The sequence below is a fragment of the Stomoxys calcitrans genome, chromosome 1, assembly GCF_963082655.1.
Source record: "Stomoxys calcitrans chromosome 1, idStoCalc2.1, whole genome shotgun sequence".
Lineage (NCBI taxonomy): Eukaryota > Metazoa > Arthropoda > Insecta > Diptera > Muscidae > Stomoxys > Stomoxys calcitrans.
In genome coordinates this window covers 201,956,219-201,967,136 of record NC_081552.1, presented here as the reverse complement: position 1 = coordinate 201,967,136, position 10,918 = coordinate 201,956,219, and the positions used below count along the sequence as shown (strand labels likewise).

The window sequence follows — 10,918 nt, the reverse complement described above, 5'->3', positions numbered from 1 at the left end:
ATTTTGTCTTTAGAGAAAATTTCATAGAAATTTTGTCTTTAGAGAAAATTTCATAGAAATTTTGTCTTTAGAGAAAATTTCATAGAAATTTTGTCTTTAGAGAAAATTTCATAGAAATTTTGTCTTTAGAGAAAATTTCATAGAAATTTTGTCTTTAGAGAAAATTTCATAGAAATTTTGTCTTTAGAGAAAATTTCATAGAAATTTTGTCTTTAGAGAAAATTTCATAGAAATTTTGTCTTTAGAGAAAATTTCATAGAAATTTTGTCTTTAGAGAAAATTTCATAGAAATTTTGTCTTTAGAGATTGAACACGACTGGGTTTCCAATGTAGACGGAGCGGGGGTGAGTGATCGAGAGAGATGACGTCACAATCGGAATTCCCTCGATGGCTGATGATGAGTGGACTGTAATTTAGGCGGTTTACTAAGCTTATTATTCCTCACGCACAGAGGAATAATAAGTTAGAAAAAGAGGAGATAAACCCAAAAGAGACAAGTGGAAATAAAAAGATGGTAAGTGTTTCGGTTGCGAGATTACAAAGGTAAGGGTGTTATTAGGAGAGGAGAAAAAAGTGTGGATGCTCACCTTGCTGCGGTTGTGTAAGAAGTGAAGTTTTAAAAATTACAGAAAGGGCAAGTGAGCTGCAGTACTAAAAGGCTTATAACTAACAATTCACAATAGTCTTACAATCTAGTACGGATGGCAAAAAAGGATCTCTTATACGCTAGACAATTCATATCAATTCACAATACAATTCAATAATTCATACAACTTATTCTACGATATGTTCTTAATTTTTAAGGGACAAATGCAAATTTGTCCATGGCGCCGGCCTTGCGGTTACGCAAAATTTGATGAGGAAGCGCAAAGTACGGTCGCCAAGGACTTTATAGCCTCTGACAGTATCAAGTAATTCGGTTGAGGGGCTGCTGAGCGTTCTTTTTTGGCTTTCTGTGGCTTTGGCTTCTGTTGAGGTCTTGGCTTTTGCTGAGGTCTTGGCTTTGGTGGCAGGCGGCCTCTTTGACTCTGAGACCTGTAGCGTTTTTTGGGTTGTCGCTGTTGTTGACCAGCTGAGGCTGTGTGTTGACGTTGGCCAAGGCGTGATTTAGCTGGTTGTTTGCGTTGGGCCGGAGTTGATGTTGATTGTTGTCGTCGAGGCCGTGCTAAAGTTGGTGGTTTCTTTTGGGGTTGTTGTCTTGATGAGGTCGATTTGGTGGTGATGGTAGAGCTGCTGGAGTTGAAGGTGAGTTTTCGTGGGTGCAGCATGGTGTGATGCCGAAACCCACATTTTCGACAAGTATCTGCCGACTGGCAGTCATCAATTGTGTGGCTTTTCGCCAGACAATTTCGGCAGTAGTTGTGCTGTCGAACTACTACCCTCCTGTCCTCCACCGTCATCTGGATGAAAATTGGGCAGTATCTGAGGGCATGGCGTTTTTTGCACAACATGCACTTGTAGAGGTTTTGGGCACTCATTTTGACCTGAAAGTAGACAGATGTTTATTGACTGTTGAGGTAAGCAAGAAATGAGAAAACAAATGAGAGTGAGATAGAGTATATAAACGGGTATGAAAAGTAAAGGAAATGGAAATGAGGGGAGAAGCAGACACACTTATGCGGTAATAATTTCCCCTATTGGGTTTGATCAAGTATGGGTAAGTGACATAGTTTAACGATTGGTCGAGTAATGACCCCGGATGCGATCTTCACATCCGCAATTCTGGTGTTCCTATCGGAACCGCTGTAGGTCTTAGACACTCTTCCCAGTCGCCAGTCACTAGGCGGTAGTAGATCGTCCATTACGACTACAAGATCACCGACCTTCACATTGGGAGAAGTGGTCTTCCATTTATAACGCTTCTGCAGCGTCCTCAGATACTCCTCTTTCCATCGTATAGCAAACTGGTGATGGATGGCCTTCAACTTCACCCACCTATTTACCACGGAGATATCCCCAGCCAAAGGCTCGGGAAATGACATTATCGGAGCGCCTTTCAAAAAATGTCCGGGAGTCAGCGCCGTGAGATCATTCGGATCCTCAGAGACGGCAGAGATGGGGCGAGAGTTCAGAACTCCTTCAATACGAGCAAGTAATGTGGCAAATTGCTCGAACGTGAATAAATGAGCGCCAGCCACTCTCCTGAAATGGTGCTTAAAACATTTCACGGCCGATTCCCAAAGCCCACCCATATGTGGAGCATGAGGGGGTATAAACTGCCACTCAAAGCCCTGTGTAGAGTACCTCTCAGCAATGTCGCTTGCTGCAACCTGAATGAAACTCCTAAACTCTCGTAGCATCTTTCGACTGGCACCCACGAAATTCCTGCCATTATCAGATACTACCTTACGAGGTAGGCCTCGCCTCCCAACGAATCGAGAAAAGGCGGCTTCAAATGCCGCCGTGGAGAGCTCGGAGCATGGCTCTAAATGCACAGCCTTTGTTGAGAAGCACACGAAAATGCTTACATAACCCTTTAAGAGAGGGGCTCTGCGAAGAGCTGAACTTTTGAAATCAAAGGGCCCTGCGAAATCTATGCCCGTCACGTGAAATGGTGGTGTTAATGTACATCTGTCAAGAGGGAGCGGAGCCATAATCTGGGAGCAAGGCTTCTTCTTGAAGATGATGCACGTTTTGCACTTGTGAATAATGCCCTTCACCCTTGGTCTGAGACGTGAGATGTGAAATTCTGTCTGAATCATACGACACATTAGGATGCATTCACCGTGGGCGAGAAATTCGTGCAAATGGAGCAAATAAAGGTGGCAAAGCCGAGAGTTCCCTGGAAGTATGATAGGAAATCTCTCGTTGTAGGGTAAAGAACAAGCCGCGAGTCGACCATTAACGCGTAGGACCTTGTCCCGATCCAGGAAGGGGTTCAGACATTGTAGTGAGCTTTTGTTGGAGAGTTCTTCAGAACTACTAACCTGCTTGTATTCGTCTGGGTACCACTTCATCTGGGCCAACATTATCAGACGGAATTTCGTGTTTCTTACCTCATCTTGGGTAAGAATTGGAGAGGAGTTACTAGTGGTCCCTCTAGATTCAGCAAGGCAGTTATAGTAGAATCTGAATATATAGGAGACTACCCTAAGTGCTCGGGGGTATGACGAGAATCTGAGCAGGATGTCTGAGTCTTCCACTGTCTCGTGCATAACCTGGATATTCATGCGCTTTCCCATTCCAGGGGATACCAAAGGGTTCCTGTTTGGCCATTCTGACGGTGGGTTCGTCAGCCAATTTGGGCCATGAAACCACAATGAGTTGCATGTGAGGTCTTGCGGCCTACAACCTCTTGTGCCGAGGTCGGCTGGATTGTCGTGAGTAGGGACATGTCGCCATGTCCCCCCTGGAAGAAGGTCATGAATCTTGGACGTCCGATTGGCCACGTATGTTTCCCATGTCCATGGTGGTTTTGTTAACCATCCAAGGACAATGGATGAGTCCGTCCAAAGAGTTATGCCACTAACGTCCAGATCGAAAGTGGATAGCACAATGTTGACAAGTTTTGCCAAGAGAAAGGCTCCATTGAGCTCCAAACGTGGTAGGCATACAGGCTTCAGTGGAGCCACTCTACTCTTCGCAACGAGTAAATTCGAGGATACAACGGATTTTGAGGCCCGACACCTAATGTAGACGCATGCACAGATCGCCGCCTGAGACGCGTCGGCGAACCCGTGAATCTCTACTGTATCAGTCGGATAGTACTGTAGCCATCTGGGTATGGAGATTGATCCGATGTGATTCAAGTCGGATATCAGAGAATTCCACTTCATTAGAGTTTCTGAGCCGAGTTCGTCGTCCCAATCCAAACCTTCTAGCCAAAGTTGCTGCATCAGTATCTTCGACCTGATTACAATGGGAGCCACCCATCCTGCAGGATCGAATAACTGAGCAACGGCAGACAGTACCTTGCGTTTGCTCATGGGCTGATCTGTTGGAAGAGCGCCGAGGGTGTAACTGAAAGAATCAGTAAGCGCATTCCATTTGATACCCAAGGTTTTCGTTGTGCTCGCTTCATCGAAACGCAAGAAGTCAGAGTCATAGAGACTCTCTTTGGGAAGCCGGGCAAGTAATTGTGGGTCGTTTGCAGTCAGTTTCACAAGAGGAAACCCTGCTTGCCCCAGAACTGATATCAAGTCCTCTTGCTTGCGGATAGTGTCCTCTATAGTGAAGCCACCAGACAGAATGTCGTCGACATAAGTCTCCTTCCTCAGTGTCTTTGCGACATTCGGAAACTCATCCTCGGAATCAGAGGCGAGTTGCAATAGAGTGCGAATTGCTAAAAACGGTGCGCAGTTCAGACCAAAGGTAACCGTTTTTAGTTCAAAATCCTTCACCGGTCCGTTAGGATCCGGTCTGAAAAGTATGCGTTGATATGCTCTGTCGATCGGATGTAGCCATATTTGCCTATACATCTTCTGAATGTCGCCACCGAACACATATCGGTATCGGCGCCAATTGAGGATCACAGACGTTAAATCGGTTTGCAGTGTAGGTCCTGTGCGGAGCACATCATTCAGCGAATAACCCGATTTGCTCCTACGAGATGCGTTGAACACAACTCTCACCTTCGTGGACTTGTGTTCTGGACGGACGACTGCGTGGTGTGGGAGATAAAATGAATTGTATCGTCCATCGCAGTTGATTTCCTGAGACGAGGTCTCCTGAGCGTGATCAAGAGAAATGTACTCGTTTAAAACCGAATTGTACTCGGTTTTTAGCTCGGGATCATTAGAGAGCTTTGTCTCCATCCGATTATACTGAGCCAGAGCCAGAAAGCGAGATGAGCCAAGAGAGAGGGAGTCGGAGAATTCTGCTTTGAAAGGCAGTCTCACGACGTATTTACCGTCCGGCGACCTGGAGGTAGTTTTAGAGTAAAACTCTTCGCAAAACTGATCATCTTCACAAAGAGGAGGAGCCATGGGTACCTCTTCTTGCTCCCAGAATTTTCTCAGAAGTTCGCTGATTTCTATATCCTCGGATTCCACCACGTTCGTGGAAAATGATAAAATTCTCTCAGTTTGCATTGGACCGCTCAATACCCAGCCAAAAACTGTATTGTATGCTGAGGTATCGCCACATATATTCCTCCTGATTCCTTCCATATTAATGAATCGTTCAGAATCATTGCCTAAAATTAGGTCAATTTGAGCGGATTTGTTGAAGTTTGGATCGGCCAGATCTAACTCCTCCAACTCGGACGGATTTGAGATTTTGAATGAGACGGAAGGAAGCCATTTTGTCATTTTAGGCAATACTATTGCCGAGACTGTGAAGCGAACATCGTATTTCTCCGCCACAATGACCAGTTGGCATTCCTTATTTGACGTTTGAGTCTGTTCGCCAATACCAAAAATCTCAAAATGCGCTTTAGAAGTGGGAATTTGTAAGCGCTTCTGAATTCGCTGTGTTATAAAGGTTCGTTGAGAACCAGGATCAATAAGAGCTCTTAACGTAAACAACTCCCCTTGATGTTCCATCCGAACCAGAGCTGTTCGTAACAAAATCATTTCGTTGTTGGACGAGAAATTGGCCTGAACGTGAGAGGGGCGCCTTGCGCCTGAAGTTGAGGGAGCCTCATTATGACCCGTGTTTCTCGAATTCATGCCAGACGATTTCATTTGACCCTTGTCATCCTCGCGACTAGAATGGGTTGCCTGATCTTCAGTTTCCACTTCTGGATTACTTCTTAGATGAAGCAGAGTGTGGTGTGGCTTATGACAAATTATACAGGTGTTCACACTTTTGCAATTTGTCTTGAGATGAGATGAGGAGAGGCAATTTATGCATAACTTGTGCTTGTATGCAAAATCTATGCGTTGTTGCGCAGTATATTTCCGAAACTGTCCACAACTTCTTATGGTGTGGTCGGAACTGCATAGGGGGCAAGAAGAGCTTAGCTTTTCTTGCGAGTGATAAGTTTGAACCTTACCACTGCTTTGAGACGGGAGCGAACTTCTGGTCTTTGTGGCTTTTATGCTCGAGAGCCGTTCCACGATTTCGTACCTGTTGATGAGGAATTCATCGAGCTGTTTCCAGGTAGGAAGATCGCGGTGAGATTTGAGGGATTGCTCCCACAGAGCCAGCGTTTCATCTGGCAACTTGGTCGAAACCAAGTATAAGAGTATGGGATCCCAGCTTTCTACATTGACGTCAAGAGTCTCGAGAGTGCACAGGCAATCATTCACGGTGGATTGAATTTTGTGAATTGCTTCACTATTCTCCACAGATGCCATAGGAATGTTGAAGAGAACCTTTAATTGATTGTCTACTAAGACCCGCTTGTTCTCATAACGAGCCTTTAGAGCACTCCAAGCGAGTTCGAAGTTTTCATCGCATAGAGTGAATCTCTTGACTATGGCGCCAGCTGCACCTCTAGTCTTGTTCCGCAGATGATATAACTTCTGAGCTCTCGTCAATTTTGGATGGTTAACGTAAACGGCCGTGAACATGTCACGGAATGATGGCCATTCCTCGTAACCCCCTTTAAATACCTCTGTATCACAGGGAGGCACTTTGATGTAACTGCCAGCCACCTCTTGAGAGGAGTGATCAACCGAAGGCTGGAATAAGGCTGTGCCTAGCGTTCTGGCGAGCATTTCCTCCTGATATTCTCAGAATATCCAGGATTTGGGACCTTGCCATGTAATAGGCTTCGGAGCTGGCATTGAAATTAACTCTAGCGTTGTCCCTGTAGTCCTTGGTATTGACACTTCTTGGAGCTAGCATGAGACCTTCATAGGTAGCCTGAAGTCGTTGCCACCGATTCTCGAGGTCCTCTAACTTTACTTCCAATACCGAATCAGTTTGATCCTGAATGTCACTCTGTTCAAATTGAGTGCAAAAGTTGATCAAATGGTCGCAATCAAAGAGAAACTTGTCTTGATTCGACGAAGTCTTAATTGCGGAAGTGGGATTCGATAAAGGATTAGATCCCGAAGGCAGAGAAGCCATGTCCGTGGTGGCTTCCTCTAAGTTCATTCTGTACTGATTCCGTACAATAGAGTGAACAATGAGAAATAGAGCAAATAAGCGAAGAGTGAAGAGATTTCAACTCCTGTCTGGGAAAATAGTGCAGAAGAATTACTTCGAGTAGAGATTTCAACTCTTGTCCAAGAAAGTAGCGCAGAAGAATTATTTGGTGTACTGTCGTGAGAAAACTATTTGCCTCTGGAAACACAGGGAGATAGAAACAATTTTGATTTGCGATTGGGTTGAGTGCAAGCGTAAAGCTTCGTTGAATAACCAAAATTGTTCAGCTAGTAAGAGAGGTGATAAGATTCCGAATAATTAAAGTAGCGGGTTCTGCATAATATGCCAAATATAATTTTAAAAACTCAGAATCTTTGCGGGCGTCTAAAGAGCAGTCTTAGATTTAAAGGCGAGAATACCAAAGGCAAGATTTCACAGCTAATCCAAATAATTCATAACATTAGACGTGAGGGACTGAAATTCCCGTGATGAGCATAGTCGGAGGGATAAGTGGTGTCCGAAAATTCAATTTTAATTGAATTGCACCAAACTTATAAACTGCAGTTCAATAGACAGAGAACCGTCAATTTGAATTGCATTACAATCAAAAAGGAAAAGGTTCTGTTGTAGAGGAGTGTGGCAAAAGAGAACTTGTCGCCTTTTCTCACAACTATACACTGCCGCGTACTAATTGCGAGCAATTATTCAATAATTGACAAATGTTCAGATGATATCTGTTGAAATTTATCTAGAGTGGCTTATCAGCTGATATGTGTAAGTGAATTTCTCAAAAATCTAAAAACACATACTTCTCCAAAGCTTGATAAATTTCTTCAAATATCTCTGTTTAATTCATAGAAATTCTTTAACTTGTCAAACAAGTTCACAGAAAGGCTGAAAAAACAGGTAAAATGTGTATATGGTTCGAAATTTATGAGTTAGTAAATATGTGTGTATAATTCTGTTAGTGTATTGACGATTCCAAGACATTCAATTCAAATTGCATATGAATCAAAATGTCAAACTGCCGCTTTATTCATTGAGCTTTTTTCTCTAAGTGTATGCCTGCTGAGTGAGGGTATGTACTCATACGGTGCCGTACGCATGCACTGTTGCCAAATACTGCACACAGATTCTTGTTACTTCAGTGATTAATGATTTATATACGCAAATCAAAAATAAAAAAAAAATAATTATGATCGTGTATTAACTAATAACAAACTCTTCCAAAGATGCCAAACGTCAAGGAAATTCTTGTTTTCCTGTTCCAAATACCTTTTTTAATTGATTTAATTAAGCGGGGGAAATTGAGAAAAATAATTACGAATCCCGCAATTCAATACAAAACAAACAATCTGGTAACACCTAATAACACGTAGTTTGTTTTGTTCCTCTTCAAAAACAAATATTCCAATGGGAACAACTAGGGCAAAACAAGCATGCGGATGATGACCATTAATGTAAGTGCGTGTGTGTATCAGGTGGCTAAACGAGAGGGCTCTGCTTGTTGTTCAGCGACAGAGTCAATACGTACGGAGTTGGCAGTACCGAGTAGGCAGCGCAGCGTAGGCAGAACAGAATGGGAGCGGGTAGGCAGATGCATAAACATACACTCATACGTATATAAGTGATCATATGAGAAGAGAATTGGCGCGTATTTCTTTATTTCTATTTGTATGTACCAACCAGTGCTTTTAGGCAGCAGCCCTTTTGGTTTGTTTGTTTGTTTTTTTTTTTTTTTCTTGATCTTTTTCCTTATTCTTTCTCTTGTTGACAAATGTCTTGGTTGGTACTTTTTTACTTCTTCTGTTCTTTATTTACGTTTGCTGGATCATGAAAATTCGCATAATAATAATAATGAATAATGTAGAAAATTATGAGGGAGGCGTGCAATGAACCAAAATAGTGCCGTGATTTAAAACTAGTATAAGGTATGAGTGCAATATTTTAATATTTTAATGCTTTTGACAACCAAAAAAAACAAATTACGCAAATGGTGGATGCAAAGACAAAAGGTATGTATAAGAGTGGGTCAACAACTGGTTTGTGCAATATTTTTAAAATAAGTGTTTTTATATCTGTGCAATATTTTAAAAATTTCAACCAAATCCAAGTGCAAATGATTAAATATTATATATTCCTATGGCATGTATGAAGTGAGCGTACACTAGAAGGGGGTGTGCAATAATTTACTCAGCGTTGTGATTTCAGAATTGTGCAATATTTTGACAATAGCAAAATAACAAAGGGTTTAGTCTCTGCATTCCCTTCGAATGCATTAAGCATTTATAAGAGATGGGATATGTGCAATAAATTATAGAACTAAGCAATATTTCAATAACTGTGCAATTTTTCCTTTTTTTTTTTTTTAAACCGTGCAATATTTATTAAATTTTCCATAGAACTTTACACTTTTTTTTAAATTTTTGTATGTGTCGTTGGTTTTTAACTTTATATGGAAGGTTGGTTTTTAACTTTATGTGCTTTATCCCTTTTCTTTTGTTAATTTAGCTCGATTTCTCCCTTCAACAAATATTTTTAATTCTATATTCTTTTTCCATTTCTTTTGCAAATTGTGAAAATTAATAGCACTTTTTTTTTTGGGGTTTGCACTTTTGCTATTTATTTAAAAATTCTCACATAAAATTTTTCTATTTTCTAATTCTTTTAAATTCTCACTGCACACTTCCACATTGTTCCAAATCAATTTAAATCAAACCCAACTTCTTCTTCTTCCAAGTGTTGGCCTGTCTGTCCGTCTATTTCTTTCCTTTGCTCCTCATTCGTTTGGTCTTCGCTTTTACCTTTTGAGTTGCAGTTCTCTTTTTCGTTCTCTCTCCTGCACAAATCCACAGAGATAGAAAGAGAGTCAACTTCAATCTTCCTCATTACACTGCACGAAACGTTCGTTGAACTTTGTGTTATACATAAAGGGGACTATGTATTAAAAATTTCCTTATTACTTTTGCAGCAAATTATGTATCAGTCTTCAGCGATTTTGATCCGTTATATGGACTTTAAAATATATTTTGCCTGATTTTAACGGGATTTATGCAAACAAGGAGAAATTGAAGAAATAACATAAAATTTTACCGTAATTTTCAGAGCCTTGTAAAAAAGGTTATTTTAAACAATCTTGCCCTTACAATGCACTTTTTACCGTGTCCAACACACGAGGACCGACAAAGCAACACTTTTTGGCACTTTTCACGCACTTTCCTCTCACAATTAACGATTCAGTCTTTAAATACATATACACAAAGCTTTTACATACACACTTTTTTTTCTTTTTAAAGCGAAAATAGAGACGGGCAGACAATTCTCGGGAAATAACAAATTTTGATCTCTTTTTTTTTTTTTTTAAGGGATTTTACGCAGTATTTCCCATATATCCACACCGCATTTAAAAATGCGTTTGTTCATGCAATTTATAACTTCACCATGGGGTTTCCTTATGATTTTGCACTTTTTCGGTGTAGTTTTATCTCTTTTTTGTTTTTCTGTCACTTAGCCCTTTATAAGTGTGTATGTATGTAGCTTTTTTTTTAACAACTGAAGTGGTTTCACTTACCGAAACGATGGCACACAACTATGTATGTATGTCAATGTAGATGGGATTTACCTCAATCGATGGTTGTCTCAGTGGACGGCTTCGAAGGACCATGAACACGACTGGGCTTCCAATGTAGACGGAGCGGGGGTGAGTGATCGAGAGAGATGACGTCACAATCGGAATTCCCTCGATGGCTGATGATGAGTGGACTGTAATTTAGGCGGTTTACTAAGCTTATTATTCCTCACGCACAGAGGAATAATAAGTTAGAAAAAGAGGAGATAAACCCAAAAGAGACAAGTGGAAATAAAAAGATGGTAAGTGTTTCGGTTGCGAGATTACAAAGGTAAGGGTGTTATTAGGAGAGGAGAAAAAAGTGTGGATGCTCAC

The 10,918-nt window shown here is 41.4% G+C and overlaps 1 protein-coding gene across 3 annotated transcripts; it reads right to left on the bottom strand.

Annotated features, from left to right (window-relative positions):
* Window positions 1-521: 521 nt before the first annotated feature.
* Window positions 522-10,604, bottom strand: LOC131994300 (activating signal cointegrator 1 complex subunit 2 homolog). Of its 3 annotated transcripts, none has more exons than XM_059361029.1 (2): window positions 10,547-10,604; window positions 522-1,484 (listed from the first exon to the last, which is right to left on the bottom strand). In XM_059361029.1, the coding sequence occupies exon 2, from the start codon at window positions 1,476-1,478 to the stop codon at window positions 843-845; it is 636 nt and encodes a 211-aa protein (XP_059217012.1). In that variant the 5' UTR covers window positions 1,479-1,484; window positions 10,547-10,604; the 3' UTR covers window positions 522-842. The 3 variants fall into 3 exon arrangements, with proteins under 3 accessions (XP_059217012.1, XP_059217011.1, XP_059217010.1); XM_059361028.1 differs by lacking the exon at window positions 10,547-10,604 and adding an exon at window positions 9,142-9,558; XM_059361027.1 differs by lacking the exon at window positions 10,547-10,604 and adding an exon at window positions 9,169-9,558.
* Window positions 10,605-10,918: the final 314 nt, after the last annotated feature.